Source organism: Bos taurus, chromosome 18, assembly GCF_002263795.3.
Source record: "Bos taurus isolate L1 Dominette 01449 registration number 42190680 breed Hereford chromosome 18, ARS-UCD2.0, whole genome shotgun sequence".
NCBI classification, from domain to species: domain Eukaryota; kingdom Metazoa; phylum Chordata; class Mammalia; order Artiodactyla; family Bovidae; genus Bos; species Bos taurus.
In genome coordinates this window covers 43,224,686-43,248,875 of record NC_037345.1, presented here as the reverse complement: position 1 = coordinate 43,248,875, position 24,190 = coordinate 43,224,686, and the positions used below count along the sequence as shown (strand labels likewise).

The window sequence follows — 24,190 nt, the reverse complement described above, 5'->3', positions numbered from 1 at the left end:
TAAATGCCACCCTGTCATCCATGCTCTGTGCTCAGCAGTCCCGTGGCCAATGGGCTCAGGAGTAGAGCTGAGCTGGGCATGTGGGCACACGACCCTGACACCACCCTCCTGGGAGGCAGCGGGGCTCAGTATATGCACACCGGTCAGATGGACAGAGATGAAAATAGGGATTCAATACCATTTAACGTTACCTTATACTTCACAACTTGTAGAGATGAAAGAGAGACATTTTACCTGTGAAAAACTGATTTTTCTGCTAACCCATATAATCCAAATTTCTCTATCTTTTCAACAGTTGCTTTATTACTGGAGTCTTCAAAATACTCTTTCATCTCAGCATTAAGAGTTGCACAAAGATCCTCATGTTTATCAACTATACGACCAAAGTAATTTGTTGCATTCAAAACATAAAAGGGTATTATCTGAAATATAAACAGTAAAGTGCAAGTGAAATTTGCTTAGTCATGTCCGACTCTTTGCAACCCCATGGTCTATATATATATAGCCCATGGAATTCTCCAGGCCATGATACTGGAGTGGGTAGCCTTTTTCTTCTCCAGGGGATCTTCCCAACCCAGGGATCGGACCCAGGTCTCCTGCATTGCAGGCGGATTCTTTACCAGCTGAGTCACAAGGGAAGCCCATAAACAGTAAACATATCCAGAAAACAAACTCATTAGATGTTGGTAGGAATGCAATAAGGTATAGTCACTTTAGAAAGTTTTGCAGTTTCTTACAAAGCAAAATGGTCTTACTGTATACAATCACAGGTAACAGTCACACTCGTTTGTATTTATCCAAGTAACTTCTGCCTACACAAAAATCTGCACTTGAGTATTAATCATAGCTTCATTAATAATTGCCAAAAACTAAAAGCAGCCAAGATATCCTTCAGTAGGTGAATGGATAAACTGTAGCACACTCAGCAATAAAAATGACCTGCTGCTGCTGCTGCTAAGTTGCTTCAGTTGTGTTCAACTCTGTGCGACCCTATAGACAGCAGCCCACCAGGCTCCCCCGTCCCTGGGATTCTCCAGGCAAGAACACTGGAGTGGGTTGCCATTTCCTTCTCCAATGCATGAAAGTGAAAAGTGAAAGTGAAGTCACTCAGTCGTGTCCAACTCTTAGCGACCCCATGGACTGCAGCCCACCAGGCTCCTCCGTCCATGGGATTTTCCAGGCGAGAGTACTGGAGTGGGGTGCCATTGCCCTAGTGAGCCATAAAAAGGCAAGGAGGAATCTTAAATGCAAACTGCTGAATGAAAAGTGAGTTCAAAAAGCCTACACACTCTATGACAGCAACTATATGACATTTTGAAAAGGGGAAAACTACACAGACAGTAAAAAGATAGGTGACTGCTAGGAACTCTGGGGAAGGGTGGGTAGAGCACTCAGGCGATTTTCAGGGCAGTGAAAGTCCTCTGTGTGATACTGTAACGGTTACATGTGTCACCATACATTTGTAAAGTCTACAGAAGGAACACGGCAAAGAGTGAACCTTAAAGTATAGGTTTCAGTTAATAATAATCTATCAGTATTGGCTCATCAATGTCACTCATGTACTACAATAATGAAAAATATTAACAATAGGGGAAACTGGTGGGGTCGGGTAGGAGGGACTGAGAGGGGAATTCTGTATTTTCTGCTCAGCTTTTCTGTAAAACTAAAACTGCTTGAAAAAATAAAATATATTAATTAAAATAACAACAACAAAAGAGCAGATGTGTAAAAACCACTCACACCACAAGAGCTGCAAGGTACCCTGTCCGTGCAGGAAGCAGCACTGGGAGGCAAGAGCGTGCCCGAATGACTGAGAACAGGAAGACCCCACAGGGCAGCAGGTAGTCACTGAGGGCACACTGGGCCTGGGTGACGAGGGCAGCTGACACTGGAGCATTTCCACGCGCTCTGACAGTGGGGGAAGGCTGGCCCCACGAGACTTCCACTGTCCACCCAGGGACAAGAGAGACGAAGGAGGAGAAAGGCCAGACACACCTTGGGGGAGGGACACAGAGCCCGGGCATTTCAAACATCTCAGACACTGTGTTCCCATTTTTTTTTTTTTTTAACAAGACATGGAAACAACAGAAATGAAAACTCTGTGAAATTATAGAAACCTGACCCACATCGCTTTCTTAAATTTAGGGGAAAGGAATTTTATCTAAAAACGAACAACAGCAAAGTATCAAGGTCAAATTCCATATTAAGTTATAAAATAAAAAAGAGACTAAGCAGCAGAATAAGTTGCTAGACACAATGAAAGCCACTAGGAACGTGTATCCACAAAACAGATGAAAACTGTAACCTCTGCTTTCAAAACAAGCTGCCTTTCAGCTTGTTAATGAAGAAATTAATTAAGAAAAGTGATATACGCTATAAAACAACATAAATCACAATTTTAAACTGTAGAAATAAAGCGACAGAACTTCCAAATTTCTAAATAATTAGAAATTAAAGAAAAAAATCATTTCAGCAATAAAAACTGTATTGCAGTTGAATGGAGATTCACCCCACCCGCCCAATCTGCTCCAAAGAAAACTGTCTCTGTGCTAGTTCCCAGGATTTGTGACTGTGACCTCATTGGGGGAAAAGGTCTTTGCAGATGTAATTAAGCATCTCTAGATGTGGATTATCTCGCTGGGCCCTTCATCTACCGACAAGTGTGCTTTGCAAGAGGCAGAGAGAGAGGTGAAAGCGATGAGGTGGTGAGAGGCACAGGCTGCAGGGATGCAGTACGAGCTGAGACAAGCCAAGGAACACGTGGAGTCAACAGAAGCTGTGAGAGGCAGGGAGAGGATGGGCCTCCCGAGTCTTCAGATGGAGCACACCCCCCATTGCACCTTGATTTTAGACTCTGGCTTCCAGGACAGAGAGAATAAACTTGTGTACAACAGCCCCGGGAAACAAATACAGCACAGCCACACAAGAGGGGAGCACAAGTATGAACGAACCCAACAGATGCACCTTAGGGGAAAGGGAAGGCGAGAACAGAACACTCAAACTCAAAAAGAAGCAAAGCAATAAAATAGTCACAGCAAAGTGACAACTCAACTCAGTAATTCTACTTACACCTCAGAATATCCCCAAAGGAACAGTCATAGATGTTCTGAAGAGGGCTGTGTAATCAGCACATTATTTTTAATAGTCCCCAGAGGTAAACTACTTTCTTTCTTAAAATATAACCGAGGACTTCCCTGGTCGTCCAGTGGTAAGGATCTGCCTGCCAATGCAGGAGACACAAGTTTGATCCCTGGTCTGGGAATGTCCCACATGCTGTGGCGCAACTAAGCCTGTTCCCTACAACTACTGAGCCCGTGCTCCGCAACAAGAGAAGCCACCACAATGAGAAGGCCCTGCACTGCAGTGAAGAGTAGACCACGCTCGCTGCAACCAGAGAAAGCCCATGTGCAGCAATGAAGACCCAGTGCTGTCAGTAAATAAAGAAATAAAATTTATATTAAAAAATTTAAATATAAAATATTTATATATAAACATATATTTAAAATGCTTAAATATAAAGTATTTATATTTATATAAAACAAAATATTTAAAATAAAATTTATATATATTTCATATATATATAATTTAAAGTATATATACATATATAAACCTAAAAAGTCCTTAAATTGTTTAAGTGGTTTATCTATCTTCCCAATTTAATCTTTGTTTTCTGAACAAACTGGTACCTTGAAATAAGGCACCATATAAGAACACATACCTAATGTCAGATTAATGGAGGTATTAATACTGTCATAATTACATTCTATTAAATTCTACCACTCAAAAATGAAACTTGTTCATTAAAGCTAACCGTTAATCATTGGACAAAGGATGTTTAACAGAACTTACTTTTATGTATCCAAGCACCGGTAGAGTTTGGCTGGATAACTTCCTTGGTATGTCTACTTCTGGATTAACACGGTGCCGGTCAGGACAGATCCTTCTGTCTCTGAAAAAAAAGAACAGGATTTTAAGCTCAGAAAAAAAAATTTTTTTTCAACATGAATTTTAAAGTATCCTTCAAGAAAATTAATCTATAATTGAAATCAGAGATGCTGTAAAGTAACCATATTAAATCCTTTAGATGACACTGCTGCTGCTGCTAAGTCGCTTCAGTCGTGTCCGACTCTGTGCGACCCCATAGACGGCAGCCCACCAGGCTCTGCCATCCCTGGGATTCTCCAGGCAAGAACACTGGAGTGGGTTGCTATTTCCTTCTCCAATGCATGAAGGTGAAAAGTGAAAGTGAAGTTGCTCAGTTGTGTCCGACTCTTAGCGACCCCATGGACTGCAGCCCACCAGGCTCCTCCATCCATGGGATTCTCCAGGCAAGAGTACTGGAGTGGGGTGCCATTGCCTTCTCCGAAATGTAACATGTAAATAAACAAAATATACCTCCAAAGTAAAGATTCTGAATCAGAAACACATCACTATAACCTACAACAGAGGCCAATGAACCTCTAAACCAGAAGCCACTTAACCCAAACTGAGAAATAGTTAAAGCTTCAGTTTTAAAAGTCAGTATTTTATTTAAAAGCATTATGGAAATTTTTGCTAATAACATGTATAATGTACCACAATCGAAAAAAGAAGTTAATTTCAACAGTTATCTGTAAATTCCATCCAGTGGATATCTATCAGACATCTACTACATAGTCCCAGAGATCCACTGATCAGCTACTGGCATCGTGTCTGGATCCCTAAGAGACCTCCTGAGTGTTAAGATATACCTGTGCTCTCCAAACTGATCCACAGAATCAATGCATTTGTCAAAACTCCAGCAATGTTTTTGAAGAAACTGACAAGCCTATACTAAAATGAATATGGAGATGCATTAGAATTAAAATGCCAAAATAACCATTAAGAAGAGCAAAGTCGGAGGACTTACATACCATTTCCCAAGACCCACTATAGTACAAGCTACCTTAAGAAGGTGCAGTACTGGTTTAAGAACAGACAAGTAGACCAATGCAACAGAGAGCATCCACAAACAGATCACATATACTCTTGCCTGTTTATGTCAAAGGCACCAACTCAGTGAGAACATAATGATGTTTTAAATAAAGAAAGCTGGAGCAAGGGATTATCCATACAGAAAAAAGTAAACCTTGTCCATGTCAAACACTATACACAAAAATTTATTCAATATAGATTACAAACCTAATGTGAAAGCTAAATCTATAAAGCTTCTGGAAGAAAATAGAGGAGAATGTCATAATCTAGAGATAGGCGTATATTTCTTATCTAAGAACACACAAAAAATAGTAACTGTAAAGTGCTTCATAGAAATTAAAAGTATCTGTTCACTGAGACTCTTGAAAGAGTGAGGACTTCCCTGGTGGCTCAGTGGTTAAGAATCCACCTGACAACACAGAGTGCCCAGGTTCAGTGCCTGGTCTGGGAAGACGCCACGCGCCACGGGGCCACTGAGGCCACGCGTCACAGCGCTGCGCCTGCCCTCTTGAGCCCGCAGCCGCAGCTACCCAGCCCAGGTGCCACAGCTACTGAAGCCGAGCGCCTTAGAAGCTGTGCTCTGCAACGAGAGAAGCCACCACAGTGAGAAGCCTGCGCACCACAACCGGAGAATAGCCCCCTGCTCACTGCAACTAGAGAAAGCCCGAGCGCAGCAACGAAGACCCAGTGCAGCCACAATGTATTAATTAATTAAAAGAGGGTGAAAAGGCAAGCCACAGACTGGGAGAAGATTCTCAATGCATATCTGCGTATCTCTGACAAAGCAATTATATCTAGAATAAACAAACTACTCCTATAAATCCATAAACACCTCTTTCCCATTTTAAAAATGGGAGAAAGACCTGAACAGGCGCTTCACAAAAAAGGACGGTCACATGTCCCACAATCATGTGGAAAGACATTCAACATCATGAATTCTTAGAGCAATGCATATGAAAATCACAGGGATCTACTCCATGCCCCCATGAATACTAAGAGTTGGTGAAGATACAGAGCAATTCAAACTCTCTCATAACTACTGATGGGATCATAAAGTGACGAACCACTTTGGCAAAGTTAAACACGCCTGCCTCATGACCCAGAGATCCCATTCTGAAGTAGACACCCAAGAGAAATGGGGGCACATTTCCACAAAAAGACATGTACAAGAGTGTTCGCAGCAGCTTTATATATAAAACAACTCGCAGGCCCATCCAGAGGAGAATGAATGTAGATATAATCACACAATGGAATTCTGAGCCACAAAATAAATAAATAAAATACCAATACATGGATGAATGCCACAGACAGTTGGCTGAACATACCACAATTCCATTTATATAAAATTCAAAACCTAGCAAAATTAGTCAGTGTTGGTAGATAAAATGAGGGTGGTTACTTCTGGAGGAGGAGCAAACTGGGAAGGAGATGGAGAGGACCTCCAAGAGGGCCCCTCAGAGCTGGGTGTGGTTCACATGGGTTGCATTACCTACATAGCCACCCTCAAGCTATAAATGTACCATCTGTGCAGTTTACTGCATATTGTATTTCAAAAAAAAAGATGACTGGCTTACTTGCAAAAACCAAAAGCCTTAAGATACGGACAAAGAGGCCTTCTGACTTTTCCATCTTCTTTGGCTTCCAGAACCCCCGCCGTAAACTCGTACAGCTCTGACGGGATCTTGGCATCTGCTCGCTCCAAGTAGCGCAGGACACCAACTGCGTGGCAGGCATTTCTCTCCGACAGCAGCAAGACAGATTTGGTCTTTTTATCTCCCTGTTCTGCAGAACCCTTAAAATTGGGGGCGAATAAAGGAAGTGAATCATCCACACTGGTCTAAATGATAAAACTTTACAGACTCTAAGTTTGTCATTACGTGGAAAATGCCAGTGAAATAGTAAATAATGCATATGAGTCAAACCTGTTCAGTTAAACTCTGAAAATGATCGGACATGCAATATAGGCGTCCACCGAAGACTTTTGGAGAGGAAGGAAAACTGAAGTGAATGATACACGTGGCGTCGGTGATGGCCAGGAGTGGGATGCAGTCATCTGTGAGGGCTGGAGAGAGAGAGGTGACGGTCTCAAGAGAGGCTGGGATTGTACCACACCCACTTCACGGAGAAAATTCCAGGAACCATACTTCAAAACATTTATTTCATTTTACTGTTGAGATACAAGGAAACTTCTTTCCCATTTCTTTTCCTAAAATTTCAAAGCTCAGTAATTAAATTTCAGAAAAAATAGTCTCCTTTTTAACTTGAAAAATGCCTCTATTACAAATCTAAGCTGCCCATGTAATGCTTTCACTTATTTAATACAAATTGACTTTTGTATTTCCAATACCAAATTTAGCGATCATTTATGACAAGTTTCATCACAGGCATACATATATATGACAGTGATCCTTAAACTCGACTCCAGGGAGCACATCTAGACCAAGGGTTGCTGACCACTGCCCTGGAGATACCTGAATTTCACCTCAATATCAATTAACTGAAGTTAATTTTCACTTTGAAATTAACATTACTAATACATTCTCAATAACTCTGAGAATAAGAAATTTGGAGAAGAGGTAAATAAATCAAAGAATAATTCTCTATTAGTTCAGCCTTCTCTAAATAGAAGTAGAAATTAAAATACTTACCTAATACAATGTGAGAACCAGAACTTAACTTCTTCTTCCATTGTTGTGAAACACTTTTTAAATTAAAAATCATTTCTTTATGCATTTTCAAGCAAAATATGGAATTGCTTTCTACCACCTGAAGATGAAACCAAAGGGGCCAGTTCACACTCAGGAATATAAACTTAAGAGATAATTTTTCATCAATAATTATCAATTACATCAATATAAACCATTTAAAATTATCTGTGAAGGGGTTACCTCACCGATCCACTAATTCTAAGAATGAGATGGTTGTAAATTTAAATAAATATACTTTCAAAATTCTATCATTTATATCTAAAAACTTGCTCCAGTGAAACAAACATTACTTTGCTAAAACTATTTTTCTTCCTTTTAAAATAATGTGTGCATACGTGTGTGTGTGTGTGTGTGTGTGTGTGTGTGTATACTTATGTGTATGTATACTCACCTCTGTAGAGGTATGTACATGAACACATGAAATGTATGGCACTATCGTCAGGAGGGGTTTGCCACTACACCTAGCTCATTTTTGTTGAAATGTGGATGTTCTACTGCTTCTTTTGTACGTGGCCTCGTTTCTACATTTTAGTATTTATACACAATTAGATTAAATCTTTGGCCAATTTATTTGGCTTCTCTGGATAAAATGATGGTATATCTTAGTGTCATCATCTCTACTTTCTTAACCAGAGGGGACAGAGCAGCTGCCACGTGGGCATGAACCGGCTCCTTTCCATGCTCAGCCAGGCCCCCCTTGGCTCTGACGCTCTCAATGTCAGGCCTCCTGCTGTCCTTTCTTACTGTCACCAGTTTTGCTTTATGGCAGAGCCGGTTCTGATGTTGAATTTATAAAATTTTATTTTCTTGTCAAATATGTAACTATTCCAATAATCCTCTGATGACTCCAGATTCAGCCACAGTGTGAACAGGCAAGAAGCACATTTCACGTGTGGCAGGGCTCACCTTACACACTGTTTCTGTCTCAGCTGCGGAACAGGTGAAGATCAAGGTCTTCTGTGCCTGGCTTGGGGTGAAGTCAAGAGTCTGGAGTAAAGTAGAAGTTTTTTCACATTCCAAGCAAAGATGTACGACCTGGTGAAGAAACGCAAAAACAGTGGGGCTTTTTAACATGTTCAAGGTGCCCCAGTTTTCCTTTTTATGGGAAAGTCATAATTTTAATAGAGAAAAAAGTATAAAAAGCAATAGAAATTCAAATACATAAGTCCAGATTTGTATATGAAATCAATGCAGTAATCTTTAAATAGTAAGCTATGAATAAAGGTTACTGGCCTGTGCTCACCAGCCCCCACCACGCACACCCACAACTCACTACCTGTTGGACGCAGCCATAGAGGGCAGCCTCTTCCATGGCCGTGATCACAATGTAGGGGTCGTTCATGAACTCTTTGATTAAATGCTCTATATGTCTGTTCCAGTGAACTCCAACTGCAACAATCTGATGTGGGGCAGATTCCCTTTCTTCAACTTCCATGTGTTTTTTAAAGTTATCTAATATAGCAAACATCTAAAAAATTAGTATAATTAATTTCATTTTTATTTCAAAAGACACTAAGAATTAGTTTGACAGAACATAAAAGGTAAAGAGTGTATATTTTCTGTTCTCAGAATGGGGAAAGTCTTTAAACATTAAAGCAAAAGAAAAAAAAAAACTAAAAAGGAAAAATGTTAAATATAGACAAAATTAAAACAAACATCATCTAGGTATATATGGATAACACAGGTAACAACGGATTAATTTGTTGTTGTCACCAAGTCGTGTCCAACTCTTGGCGGTCGCACAGACTGCAGCAGGCCAGGATTCTTTGTCCTTCACTATGTCCCTGAGTCTACTCAAACTCATGTCCATTGAGTAGGTGATACCAACCAACCATCTCATCCTCTGTCGCCCCCTTCTCCTCTTGCCCTCAATCTTTCCCAGAATCAGGGGTAACAAAGTTAATAAAGGATTAATTGCCTTATATAAAAACTTCTACTGTACAAACTAGGTTGGAAAAAATAATCCCACTGAAAGAAAACAATCAAAGGAAATGAAACAGCAGCTCATAGAAGATTGGGTACAAATGGCCAGTACGAATCAATGCTCAATTTAGCAAACTGTCAAGGACACAGAGATTAAGTAAATCAGACTCCATGCGTAACAATCAGCCTGGAAAAGGAAGCTGGATGAGGGCCTCCTACTGCTAGGGGTCCAGCGTGTGTGGCCCCTGGCACATTGCCTGATGGAGTGCAAATTCATCTACACTTTCAGAAGGGCCAGTGTACAAGGCAGTGGTCCAGATATTAACTTTGCAAATAAGAACTGAGACTTTAGAGGAGTTCAGGAACCCTGCCCAGACCCACACAGTCAGTAAGTAACAGAGCCTGGACTTGACGCTGGGGCCATCACTGCCCCACAGGAATGCTCCAGGCTGTCACTGCTTCCAACAAATGCCTTCTAAGAATTCACAGCCTCTGATCCATTAATCCACTTCCTAGGAATTTATCCTAAGAAAAATGTGTGCAAAAAAGATGTGTTTCTTCAGCCACGCACACAAATGATCCTAAATATCCAAATATAGGGCAATTATAAAACAAATTATACTGTGCCCGTAGGATTCAATATTAAGTAGACAATAACAATCATGCTAGGGAATAATAGTGAGTAGCAGTACTCACAATGCTGTTCACAAGTTACAAACTAATACACAAAATAAAGTCCTGATAACATTAAAGAGTAACGCTAAAAATTCTCCAAGCCAGGCTTCAGCAATACGTGAACCATGAACTTCCAGATGCTCAAGCTGGTTTTAGAAAAGGCAGAGGAACCAGAGACCAAATTGCCAACATCCACAGGATCATCAAAAAAGCAAGAGAGTTCCAGAAAAACATCTATTTATGCTTTATTGACTATGCCAAAGCCTTTGACTGTGTGGATCACAATAAACTGTGGAAAATTCTGAAAGAGATGGGAATACCAAACCAACTGACCTACCTCTTGAGAAACCTATATGCAGGTCAAGAAGCAATAGGTAGAACTGGACATGGAACAACAGACTGGTTCCAAATAGAAAAAGGAGTATGTCAAGGCTGTATATTGTCACCCTGCTTATTTAACTTCTATGCAGAGTACATCATGAGAAATGCTGGGCTGGAAGAAGCACAAGCTGGAATCAAGATTGCCGGGAGAAATATCAATAACCTCAGATATGCAGATGACACCACCCTTATGGCAGAAAGTGAAGAGGAACTAAAAAGCTTCTTGATGAAAGTGAAAGAGGAGAGTGAAAAAGTTGGCTTAAAGCTCAACATTCAGAAAACTAAGATCATGGCATCTGGTCCCATCACTTCATGGGAAATAGATGGGGAAACAGTGGAAACAGTGTCAGACTTTATTTTGGGGGGCTCCAAAATCACTGCAGATGGTGACTGCAGCCATGAAATTAAAAGACGCTTACTCCTTGGAAGGAAAGTTATGACCAACCTAGATAGCATATTAAAAAGCAGAGATATTACTTTGCCAACAAAGGTCCATCTAGACAAGGCTATGGTTTTTCCAGTGGTCATGTATGGATGTGAGAGTTGGACTGTGAAGAAAGCTGAGCGCCGAAGAATTGATGTTTTTGAACTGTGGTGTTGGAGAGTCTTGAGAGTCCCTAGGACTGCAAGGAGATCCAACCAGTCCATTCTAAAGGAGACCAGTCCTGGGTGTTCATTGGAAGGACTGATGCTGAAGCTAAAACTCTAATACTTTGGCCACCTCATGCGAAGAGTTGACTCACTGGAAAAGACCCTGATGCTGGGAGGGACTGGGGGCAGGAGAAGGGGATGACAGAGGATGAGGTGGCTGGATGGGATCACCAACTTGATGCACATGAGCCTGGGTAAACTCCATGAGTTGGTGATGGACAGGGAGGCCTGGCGTGCTGCGATTCATGGGCTCGAAAAGAGTCGGACACGACTGAGCAATTAAACTGAACATTAATTATATGTATCAACAGACACCAGAATTACAAAAAGGAAAGAAATACTCTAAATTAGGAACAACTGATTACCTCTGAGTGTTAAGATTACACATGTGGGGTTTTTTTCAAATGTTCTCTATTTCCCAAATTTTCTAAAACAAAATGATTGATTTTATAAGCAGAAAAATATTAAGTATTTTAGAAAAATCTCCCTAGGAAAGAATTTTTGCTCTTCAGATAAACATTCTCTCATCTTAATTACAGCAGTTAAAGGAAAAATTTTTTTAGACTAACCAGCTTCTTCCCAACTAAATTTCCTGATTTCTAAAAGAGTTTCAATTTTCTGTCTCTCTCTGTATATATACATATGTGTAAATATTTCTAAGTAGTAATGACATCTGAATGAACATGACACACTTACTTGCTCATTAGCCTCAGACAGTAACACTTCCACCTCATCCAAAAGTAGGTGACAGAGTCTAAGAAACAATAAGCTTTGATACTGGAGAAGTCTCAGGAGACTATGTGGTGTTGTGACAACCACATTGCCTACATTTTAAAAGAAAACAGAGTTGACACTTCAGATTTTCCACACGTGATTCTAAGATTTCCTTTGTTAAGATTTCACACACTTTCTAGAAATGCCTTTTAATAAAATAAAAACCTGTTTTTCATACTCAGGTGGGTACACAAGAGGCCTGCCTGGGCCAGCCCCTGTATTTTCTGATTCAGTAACCTGGGTTTCCACCAGGTTTTGAGCTCCTGAAAGGCAGGGTGGGGTTTTAGTCAACACTAAATAAAGCATCTGCCTCCAATGCGGGAGACGCAGGTTTGATCCCTGGGTTGGGAAGATCCCCTGGAGAAGGAAATGGTAACCCACTCCAGTGTTCTTGCCTGGAGAATCCCATGGACGGAGAAGCCTGGTAGGCTGTAGTCCACGGGGTCGCAAAGAGTCGGACACGACTGAGCGACTTCACCTTCACCTTCAAATGAACAGTAGGTATTTACTACATAGTTGATAAATGAATGAAAAGACAGACTTTTTTCAGTAAAACAAATGTAAGCCAAGAGTACACCCTGACTACCTACACAGATACATAACTGATAAGTGAGGCCGGCCAATACACAAGCCCCGTGTCCGGGTGGCTCCCAGGTCCGCCTGAGCCGGGCTGCACCGTGTTCTCTAGGGAAAACCAAATAGCCTGGAAAGGCTGCTTACATCCCCTTGGAAGCTTCATATTTTTGGCTTCATCTTTGTGCAGTCCGATTGTTAACAACACAGGATGAAGAGGTCTGCAGGACGCGCTATAGTCTCCCAATAATTCAAAAATAAATTGGGCCTTTTTCCACCCAGGGCACACGATGACTGCCAGAGGCTGCAAAGACAAACAAATTCAATATAATTTTGGACAAAGGTTAAAAAAATCACAGAAAGTGTATGTAAAAGCATGCAGGACACCTCCCTGTATTCAGTAAGCACTACCAAGTTTTTGCCATCATCACCGTCATGTAGGTCAGAAAAGCCAAAACATAATCTCATTAGAAAGGATTCAGACACAGTGACTCAGCTTCTGATAGGGTCTAAACTAAAAATCACTTATGCACAAGTAAAAATCGTTTCATCTGTAAAGTTCCCTTAGAGCGGGCGAGGTCCTATCTCATTGCACGGAGGAGCAGCCTAGGGCAGAGAGGTGGAAGCAGTTTCCCAGGGCTGCGCAGCTGAACACACAGCAGCAACAGGATGTCAAGCCAGGCAGTCTGGCTCCAGACCGCACAAGGACGCACTAACAGCCTCCTGAAAAGGCGAAAAAGGTTAACATCTCTTCCTTAGGAGAGCAAGATTCCTGCCGCACCACCTGAATCCTGCCCTCCGCTATCCCTCAGGGATCTCTCTGGAAGGGGGACTGTCTGCCGACACCTTTCTGAACACACGGCCTCAATTAACTGAAGACAAGAACAAGTCTCCTCTTTCTTTTACGCAGATCCAGGCAAGCACCAGCTTCCAGGGCTCACGCCTAAATGCAGGCTGACCCTGGAGACACGGACGAAACAGGATGGCCACAAGCAGCAGACCTGGACATTCCCTCCTGGCCCAGCCAGGGGCCAATCTCAACACAAGCTGCCTCTCATCAATGGGGTCAGCTGCTACCTGAGTGATATAAATGCATCCACTTAATATTATTAAGTCAATATATCATAACACAGACAATGCAGATTTCCAAGGAAAACTCATAAAACCACAAGGCATAATTAGATACACTATTACCTTTCCTAGATGAAATCTGTACTGCTATTTTTCACCTTATAATGAGTGATGGAACCACCCGCAGTGTATCTCTGGGGAGAAGAACCGAGACAGATCACACTCATCAGTTCCCTGACAGCCAGACCCCAACAAAGCGGATGGTACTCCCCCACCACCACCGGACCCTCACATCCACCTCCTCCCCTTTCCATCTGGCTTCTCAGCTATTTTCTGATTCTTATGCTTGGGAAAAATAAAGTAGGATTACAAAACAGTGAACAGGGACAAGATGACAGAAAATCTAAATTCATGGGACTTCCCTAGTGGTCCAGTGGTTAAGAATCGGCCTTTCAATGCAGGGGATGTGGGTTTGATCCGTGGCCAGGGAATTAAGATCCCATAAGCTGTGGAATAACTACGCCCGCACACTGACCTACCCGCACACTGAAATACTGAGCCCTGGTGCTCTGAAGCCCACACACCACAATTAGAGAGTCCACACGCTGCAACGAGAGTCTGTGCGCCACAACGAAAGATCCCACGTGCCACAACTAAGACCTCATGCAGCCAAACAAATACAAATTTTTAAAAGATAATCTAAATTCAAATCCCACGTCTTGTCACACTTGTCAGCAGGTAAGGACTTTTCAGGAGCTTAATTTTCTCATCTATAAAACAGAGAAGACAACACACAGCCTGACCATCTCAAGGGGTTGCTGTGACAATTAGATCCAGTCAGTGAAATAATTCTATAAACTGTACATTCATCACGAAAAGCCAGGACTCTCCTGACTCAGACAACTGCCAACAACCAGGGATTCTTGGTAAGAATCAGGGTCTGCGCTGAGAAGAGTTTCTCACAGGATAGTCTCTGTCCTCAGTTTTAATGTAACCTAAACTTAACCAAAAGTCAGGCATCAAGTTTAAAATAAACTTTTAATCCATTTTGTTGGAAAACAAAACTGTCTTCAACTTACTCCGTTCCTACTTGGCAACGACTTGTAGCAGCCCCCGGTTTGCAGAATCGTGAGCACTGGTGGGAGGTACAACGAAGGGTCATTTCCGCAGTGAGAAATGACCACCACGTCGCAGCCCCGCGCTATGGGAGGCCAGGAGTAAGACTCAGTGTGGCTGGGGCCTGGAAACTTATTTCTCTGAAGAGCCTACAAAACATCAATGACAACCAAGACAACAATAAAGTACAGAAGCTAACAGACCCTTCTCACTGCTTACCTTACCCCAACAAGTACTCATTGATCAGTCTGGTATTTTCCAACACCTAACTTAGTAAGTCCCCCCAGACATTTTCCAGCAGTGAACTCCTGCTCAAAGAGACTCTTTGCTTTTCTGGGCTTCAGACTGAAAGGATCCAATAGGCAGCGTGTTGAAGGACCAGGTGTTTAATGCTTACCAGACCAAGGATGTGGTTTCTCTTCCTCCTTCTGAAAAACTGCTGGTGCATCAGCTCCACTTGCAAAGTTTTTGTTTTGTAATTCCCCAAAACAAACATGCCTTTTGTTTGCTTATTTTTGTATATAACTCTCACCGAAACCCCCCAAATGTTCCCCAGAGCTCTCCAGCCGCACGGATGCGCTCCTCCACGAGGCTGAACTCGCCAGCCAGCCCGTCAGTTCTCTGAAGACCTCATCCCCCAGCCCTGAGCCCCAGCTGTACCCGGGACGGGGATCTTCCTGCAATGTCACCTCTTCTCTGTAACTTTTTCAGGTGAATTTCTTGGTTTGGTGGAGATCAAATTTTGGCAGCTTCTCGACAAAGGGTACAGAAAAAGGAAATTTCAGACTCTGCACATGTGAAAACGCCTTCATTTCATCCTCACTCTTCACTAGTGGTTCAGCTACAGACTTCCATGTTGGAAGTCACTTTTCACCAATGTTTTGGAGTCAGTGCTCCTCTGGTGGCCCATGGACAAGTCTGAAGCCATTCTGGTTTCTGACCCTCCAGGGCTGGGTCTCTTCTCCCTGGAAGCTTGCAGCATCTCTGGATCCTTCCCCTCCAGGGCTGGGTCTCTTCTCCCTGGAAGCTTGCAGCATCTCTGGATCCCTCCCCTCCAGGGCTGGGTCTCTTCTCCCTGGAAGCTTGCAGCATCTCTGAATCCCTTCAGTTCAGATGCTTCGTGGCAACGTGTCTATGCTCTTGCTCCTCAGTTGTGCTGGGTCTGTGGTCACCAAACTCTCTAAATTTAGAAAGTCATATCCATTACGTCTAGGGAGTGTCCATGTGCTATGCCCAGGATTTTCTGCCCTCTTTCGTCATTCTTTATAGAAATCCTATTCAGATACGAGACCTCAAATTGATTCACAAATTCTCTTTTCCCCCATTTCCATCTTTCTGTTCTACTTTCTGATGTTAACTTCTATTTTACCTCTCATATCTGTTTTTTTCTTTCTATAGTATTTTTCATTCCTAAGACCCCTTTTTATCTGTTTCTCTTTTTTATAGCACCTTATTAAAGTCGAGCAGTATCTCCTCTTATCTCTGAGGATATCTACTTTCTCATGTTTTCTTTCACTCCTGACATCGTTTGTTTCCTTCAGAGTTTGGTTTTCCTTTTTCCCCCAGGTGAAGGCTTTCTTCAAAATGTCCAAGGATCCCTGGAGACTGCTCCCATCAAGGACACTAAATGCTGGGCTACACCTGTAGGCAGGCTGGAGCTCAGCACCACGTCAGAGTCTCATCACTGAAGGGAGACAGGCAGCAAGCAGGCATTTTTACTGGGAGGACTGAACAACAGCGTTGCCTGAAGGTTATTCTCGAGGGTCATTCAGTGTCTCCAAGCAGAGCCTCCATCTCCTTCCTGAGAAGCTGGCTGTGGGTGCTCAGGAAACAAGGGGGGCGGTTCAGAGCCCTCCCCACGTCGCTCCTTTCTCAGTGGCCAGTCAGTGGCCAGCCGCCCTCTGCTGCTGTTTTTCCATCTCCCAAAAGCCTGTAAGAAATTTCCTGCCCAATAAAGACTTCACGCTCATTCTATTCATCCTTGTGGGGTTTTCTTTTTTTTTTTTTTTAATATCAAGAGGGAAGCAGATAAACATGATCTAAACTGATGCTTGAAATTGATGCTCTAAGTGAAACCACAGTTCTAGAACGCAATTCTGAAGAGAATGAGGAGAACATTCTAACTGCCCCGACTGCTTGTGCTCCTTCTGAGCTTCCTTTCAGAGGCTCATTTGAGAACTCACTGCACAAAAGCATTTAGGTTTCTCCACAAAAAGAATTATTCACTTATAAGATGTTAACCTGGACTTTAAGAATAAATGAGAAATTAGTAACAAAATCTTAAAAGAGAGTTTCAAAAGCAAAGAAATTATGGAAATGCAACCTCAGAATTGTTTATTAAAAATCTCTTTACATTACAACAGGTCAGCGTTCCTTTATGAATCCCATCACCTTTTTCAGGTCTGTTGAGAGTGGTGCTGTCTCGATGGACAAGCAGGGCTCAATCTTGTTTCGCAAAACTGCCATGGGCTGCCGGGACCCCGACTTCAGCTTCTGCAACTAAGAACACAGGTACTAGGCGGCTCCGCCCAATGGTGTTAGCACACAATACCAAGGACCTTACGGAGATGAAGAGGACATGAGAGTTCGGTTTCAGTGTAAAACCCTAGTGTAAATCAAAACCCATCCAAATAACCAAAATGAAAGGAAGATTATCTATTACCCAAACAGAAAAGGAGCCATGTCTCTAAAGCAGTAATTTATTAGATAATTTCTAAAAGGACGTCTTCAGGTAAAGTTCTCCATGCCAGGAATTTCTCTTTATATCTCAAATTTAGAGGAAAGGAGGGGTGGGATTTAAAGAGTAAACAGTTTTCTTTCTTTTGGTGGGGGGGGGGGGGTCGGGGGGGGAGTTCAATACCTGCTGTAAATCAGAGATTCCATCAGCTCTCAAAGGATCAGGATTTAAAAACTGCAGTAATCTATAAAATAATCAAAAGGATCATTTGAAGGAAAAAGAAGTGCTCTTCAGTTCAGCTACTATTCTAAATTTTCCTTGACAGAGGTAAAATGAACTACAGGCCTGGCCACGACATTACCACTTGCTCTGTTCCACGCTGTCCATTGCTACATGAGGGCTGTGGCGGGTCTGCCAGGCTCGTGTTGCCCCTCCCCCTCCCCCACTGGGCCCTGCTCTGCATAGCAGTGCTGATCCCAGGACCACTGGCTCTGAACAAGGAGAAAGACTGCATGATCACTAACTCGTGTTCCTTCTAAGAAACCCACTGCCTCCTTCCTTTTCTGCGGTTTAATCTTCAATCACTTCAAGGTTCTCTGGAACCCACAACAGACTGATAGGATAACTGATGTCATTTCATCAGAGGGTTCTAAGTAAAGGGCATGAGGCTAAAAGGAATGAGCCACATGGATAATGCAAAGTCTTTGGGTCAAGGAAAATAACCTGTTGGAGCATCACTACTTCCAGGTATCAGGTGGAGGGATGCCTGGGTAGGAGGATGTCAACTCTGGTGCATGAACAACCATCCCAAGACCCGTGGGCTCCACAGGGCAGCGTTCAGAGCCCTTGGCCATGGATACCGTGAGGCCCTCCTGCTGGGATGTCACAGGGCCACAGAGCAGCCTCCAGGGAGTCAGGACACCAAGATGGCCATAGGTCAACGACCCTCTCCCCAGTCATCCCAGTTAGCGGCTACTGTACAATCTACCCACTTCTGAACCGTCTTAGACGCTTTGTCACTCTGATGGCTTCAGAGCAGCCACAGTTACTTGGAATGTGAGAGTGTTTTTAGGCTGGTAGGGTAAGAAATCATAAAAATTGGTACAAAAATACACTGTGGATTAAACAAGTATAAAATAAAGAGATTACTGTTAACAACCTGCAAGTGAGTACTTTGTGAATCTGGCAGGACAAAAAAAAAAAAAACTTCCCAAGTTTCACACTATAAATACCTACTTTCTCCAGCAGGTGGTAGATCCATTTAACATCAGAAAACTAGGAAGAAAGTAAGTGCCAACCCATATAAAATCAACAGCCCTCAAAAGATCAACTATATTTAATTTGTTTCATAAAATTGTTCACTTGACAAGAGATTCAGGAAGGGGAGGCAGAGAATGACTACTTATAGTAGAACAAAACTTTTAAACAGAAAAATCTGCCCTAGCAAATGGAAAAGAAAAAACTAACCTCAAAGCCTGTAGAAGACACTGTGTATGTGCTGTGCTGTGCTCAGTCGCTTCAGCCGTGTCCGACTCTTTGTGACCCTAAGGACCGTACCCCGCCAGGCTCCTCTGTCCATGGGATTTTCCAGGCAAGAATACTGGAGTGGGTTGCCATGCCCTCCTCCAGGGGATCTTCCCAAACCAGGGATTGGACCTGTGTTTCTTGTGTCTCCTGCACTGCAGGTGGATTCTTTACCCACTGAGTCACTGGGAATGCAGGTTTGAAATTAATAATAAAATCATATATCAATTCTTCCTGCTTATAATTTTTCTACAGTTATTTCAATAAAAAATTTAGGCTAAGAAAGAAAAATCCATACTTCACACAGCCATTCTTCTCATTGTATTCTTTCTTCTCAGCTGATCTAAGTGGCTTCTCACTTGACTTCTGACATGAAGCACTAAAAATCAAAAACATTTGCTAAAATTTCTGAATCCATTTACTCCAAATCTGAAAATACCTTTATTTTCTGGGAGAAAATTTGAGAGTACCACTACAGAATAAGTGGATCAACTTAAGTAAATTCTTTGAGAACTGAAACTGAGTCCTTTGAGTATGAAGACCATTTTGACAGTCCTCAGGCTGCCAAGAGGGAGCAAGCCCCCTACAGCTTCTCTCCCTTACGGATTACAACAAAAAACTCGGGATGAAGTATGAAACCACAGGGGAGGAAGTCCCAACGTGAAAAACCACCAGAATCATGGAGGGTGTCCTGGCTTTCACATTTCTCTATTTCTTGGTGTTGACACAAGGGTGGCCCGCGTTGCAGAATGGTGCAGAGGATGCAGACGTCAGAAAACCTGAGAAAGTCATCCATCAGTATTTCGGTATCTGCAGGGTACTGATTCCAGGAACCCCAGGGATACCGAAATCCAAGGATGCTCAAGTCCCTTATATAAGATAGTGTCGTACAGCGGACCCTCCGCAATCAAGGAATCTGCATCAGTGCAGGTACAGGAGCTTCAGATGAGGACGGCTGAAATATTTCAAGCCAGAGAACAGAGAAGAGAGGCCTGAGACCAGTGGGTGTGAGGAATCCTGGCCCTCTCCCCTCTTGTCCTCTCCTGGCCCTCTCTCCTCTTGTTCTAACCCCAAGGCCAGCTCTGACCATGGAGCTGCATGTAGTGATACTAATCACACACATGGTCACTTAAAACCCCAAGAGAAAACTTCTCTCTCCCTCTAATGAACCAGGAAATGGGGACCCAGTGGTCTAGAGACTGGATGAGGGAAATTTTCCATCTTTTTTTCTTCTTTTATTTCCATTGCTATTTTATTCCACAAGCAACCCCAGTCACACGAACTGCATGGTAGCTTCTCCACACGCACCAAAAACAACTATCTGGTCAGAGGAACAGGGAGCGAGAACATCTAGAAAATGGTGAATGTGAGGAAAAGTCCTGGGGAAAAAAGAGATAGAGAGCTGGGGGTGGGGGGAATCCCATACCCACCCCAAGTCCCACTCCGATCCCAAACTGAGCGTGTCCAGAACAGACCCAAAGCAGCGGACCACAGAGTTGGAAACAGTGTCACCATCACCACCCACCGCAAGTGAGGCAGAGTTTGAGGTCTGAACCCTAAGGGAGTGACGACCTCCTGCTAAAACAACGAAATCAACATTCTCCAGAAGATTCTAAACCAAAGTCTCATGCCATAATATTCAAAGTATCTAGAGCACGATCCAAAATTACTCAACATACAAAGAATAAGGAAAATCAGGTCAGCTGTAGAGGGAAAAAATAACCAACAGGTGCCAACCCCAATACAGCTCAGAAGTGTGAATTATAAAACACCCTAGAGGAGCTATTATAACCATGCTCCATAAGAGAAGGAAAGGTGAGCACTCTTAAATGACACAATCAGAATTCTATTTTCTTCTCAGCAAAAATATAAACTATAAAAAAATCAAATGAAAATTTTAGAACAAAAAATATAATACATCAGATAAAAACTTCAACGGATGGGCAAAATGGAGATAACAGAAGAGTTAATTAAACACAGACCAGTAGAATTATTAATATAGAACAGCAAGAAAAAATTGAAAAAACGAACAGAGCCTCAGAGACATTTGTCTTATAAGAATCTCAAAAAAGAAGAAAATGACAGAAAAAAATATTTGTAGAATAACACAGCTGAATGCTTATCAAATCTGAGAAAAAGACTGCCGCTGCTGCTTAGCTGCTGCACAGTTGTACCTGACTGTGCGACCCTAAGGACTGCAGCCTGCCAGGCTCCTCTATCCATGGGATTTTCTAGGCAAAAGTACCAAAGTGGGTTGCCACACCCTCCTCCAGGGGATTTTCCCATCCCAGGGATCGAACCCGGGTCTCCTACACTGCAAGTGGCTTCTTTACCATTGAGCTATCGGGGAAGCCCCAGCGAAGACAGAAACCTACAAATGAAGAGCCCTAATGAATCTCAAGCATAAGAAAAATGAGAGAAACTTCATCAAGACATACAATAATTAAATTGTTCAAGCCAGCAATGAAGAGAAAACCCTAAAAACAGAGGAAAAGACATGCTGAAAACAGGAACAAAGGAAAAATATGATGGTAGATTTTGCATTGCAAACAATATGAGCAGGCAGATGGTGAAGCAACATCGCTAAAATACAGGGAAAAAGAAATTTAAAGCTGGAATTCTAACCTAGTAAAGTTTTTTCAGACATATAAAAGCTGAAAGAGTTCATCACCAGCAGACCCAAGAAATAGTAAAGGAAGAAATATAATACAAGGAATAGTAAGGAAGTCCCTCAAGTAAAAGGAAAATGGTACCAGACAGAAATCTGGATCTACACAAAAAGTAAAAAGCATGGATGATAGCCACATAGGTAAATATACGATAATTTCTCTTATTATTTATTTAAATCCCTCAAAGAAGAACTGTTTCAATAGGAACAATAATAGATTCCAGCATGTTTAACAAATGTACAAATACAATGTATGACAACACTAGCATACAGTCCAGGAGGGAGAAATGGAAGCTTCCTATTTTAAGATCTTTTACTCCATACGAAGTGCATAATATCACATTTTCCCATTAATATCACTGGCATGGATCTTGCTGAGGACAGGGTTACAAAGACTTGGAAGCTCATCTTCAAGGATACAAGAAACCATTCTTTACCTTCCACCAACCTGAACTGCCATCGGGCCCACATATACCCTCCCTTCACATCAAGACATCTGCCTTACAGACATAGTTCTATCTGACAAGGTAACAAGGAGACTCCAGAATCACTACCACTTTTTGGAAAACTGTGCTGCTAGCCAGCTGTCAAACATATTTATTTTAAATATATGCTTCATCAAAATTTCCAGGGTCACTCTTTTTGAAAACGAATATTCTCCCATCATCAATCTTACAGAACACTGTATAAAACAATATTATACTTAAGTCTCTAGTCAATTACACTAGATTTTCAGATCATACCTTGCAGCTGGTGTGTCTGGATTGGCATATATGGTTATGCCTCTCTTTGTTGGCCAGCACACTGAAGATTCAACACACTGTAAAAAAAAAAAAATTTTTTTCAGGACGAATATTTATGCTAGCAACATACGTGTTCTTGAGGCATCAAAATTCCCTGGGAGTTGTCCTCATAGACAACCATCTCAGATAAGGTCCAGGCAACACAGAAATGAAGAGACCAAGAACTGGAGAGGCCACCACTATAAACACTCGACTGAAGGGTCCAAATAGCAGGCAGCCAGCCTTTCAGACAGTCAGTGTTTAAAACGTCCTGGAATTACTTTCACTTGTCTTGCTTGTCAAGGGAACTGGAGGGACAGCTAAGACTTGACCTTAACTATTAAGAGTGTCCCATGATTCCAGATACTTATACCCTTGTTTAAGTGAGAATATACACCCAATTTCGTCAAGTGGTCAGCAGGCCAAGAACAAGGACTTGAAAAGGGAGGAATAAGGGTTATCCTGTTCATCTGAAACAGAGTAAACGTATGTTTTTTTTTCATGAATAAAACCATCATAGCCACAGTTTGGGTTCCTGGTAGATTTTAAAGGAGAATATTCTAAAACGAACACTATATAAACTTTATATTTAATGAACATTTTAAAACAGCACCTTATTTACATCTTTCAAGGAGATGTACTGTTGTTTCTTTTCAGATTCTTTTTTAGGTGAACCTTTCAATGAATCCATATTACATTTTACAGTCTTCTCTGCAATAAAAATAATAACAAAAATTATCTTAGCAAGTGTTATAAATAAATAGAAAACAGGACCAAAAGGATATTACTAAAAAAGTGTTATCATAATAAAACCTTAATACATAAAATTGTTATGGTATAAGATTTTGTATCAAACTTTACTTGAGGGGATTAAATTAAAAAATCTTGCATCCTTATTGGGGAAAAGAAAAAGAAAAAAAATGTTGAAAAAAATTCCTTACTGGGTTACTAACAATTTAACCATTATTTATTTTCCCAAACTGGCAGACTCTATTTTGCAAAGGAGGCCAGAACATGATTCCCAACACACATGCTGTTCTCACAGTGTGCCTTCCACACTTCTCCCACGGAGACGTGGGCTCATACTCCTTTCCCATAAGCCTGGGTGGGCTTAGAAACACAGATGTGATGTTACGTGACTTCCAAAGCTGGAACACAAAAGTCATACGCTTATGATCTGCTCTCTTAAATGCTCACTTCTGTAACCCAGCCGTCGTGTTACGAGGAAGCCCAAGCAACTGCATGGAAAGGCCACTACATACATTTCAGATGATAGCCCAGAAGAGACAAGGTAGACTTCAGATCAAAGAAGGAGTCATTTAATAATGACACATATCAATTCATCAAGAGGACATAAAACTTCTAAACTTCCGTGTACCTAAGTGACAGTTTCAAAATATATGAAGCAAAAACTAACAGAACGGAAATGAGTCATAAGTAAAGCAATTGTATAGCTGGAGATATCAATGCCTCTCCAGTAGCTGATAGACCTGTAGACAAAAAAAAAAAATCATAAACACAGAGAAGACCTGAACAAGACCATTGACCAACCTGACATAACTAATATTTACCTAACACTCGCCCCAACAGCAGCACAACATGCTTTCTTCTCAAGTACACACACAGCCTTTTCCAAGTGAGACCATATTTTGAGTCATAATACAAGTCTCAATAAATTTTAAAGGATACAGAATACTCAACTGAGAATCCTGAA

At 41.8% G+C, this 24,190-nt stretch overlaps 1 protein-coding gene across 2 annotated transcripts in view; it reads right to left on the bottom strand.

The window, feature by feature from the left end:
- Positions 1 to 24,190, bottom strand: part of TDRD12 (tudor domain containing 12) — a 75,721-nt gene that overhangs the window by 15,099 nt on the left and 36,432 nt on the right. For both annotated transcript variants that reach the window (XM_059877492.1, XM_024979033.2), the window contains exons 9-23: positions 23,090 to 23,187; positions 22,438 to 22,514; positions 19,325 to 19,405; positions 17,686 to 17,746; positions 17,217 to 17,324; positions 14,789 to 14,974; positions 12,786 to 12,942; positions 11,988 to 12,115; positions 8,938 to 9,129; positions 8,568 to 8,696; positions 7,602 to 7,719; positions 6,876 to 7,015; positions 6,528 to 6,745; positions 3,850 to 3,949; positions 235 to 422 (exon numbers count right to left, since the gene is read on the bottom strand). In XM_059877492.1, the coding sequence (XP_059733475.1) occupies positions 235 to 422; positions 3,850 to 3,949; positions 6,528 to 6,745; positions 6,876 to 7,015; positions 7,602 to 7,719; positions 8,568 to 8,696; positions 8,938 to 9,129; positions 11,988 to 12,115; positions 12,786 to 12,942; positions 14,789 to 14,974; positions 17,217 to 17,324; positions 17,686 to 17,746; positions 19,325 to 19,405; positions 22,438 to 22,514; positions 23,090 to 23,187 (1,981 nt within the window). The remainder of the gene's footprint in view (positions 1 to 234; positions 423 to 3,849; positions 3,950 to 6,527; positions 6,746 to 6,875; positions 7,016 to 7,601; positions 7,720 to 8,567; positions 8,697 to 8,937; positions 9,130 to 11,987; positions 12,116 to 12,785; positions 12,943 to 14,788; positions 14,975 to 17,216; positions 17,325 to 17,685; positions 17,747 to 19,324; positions 19,406 to 22,437; positions 22,515 to 23,089; positions 23,188 to 24,190) is intronic.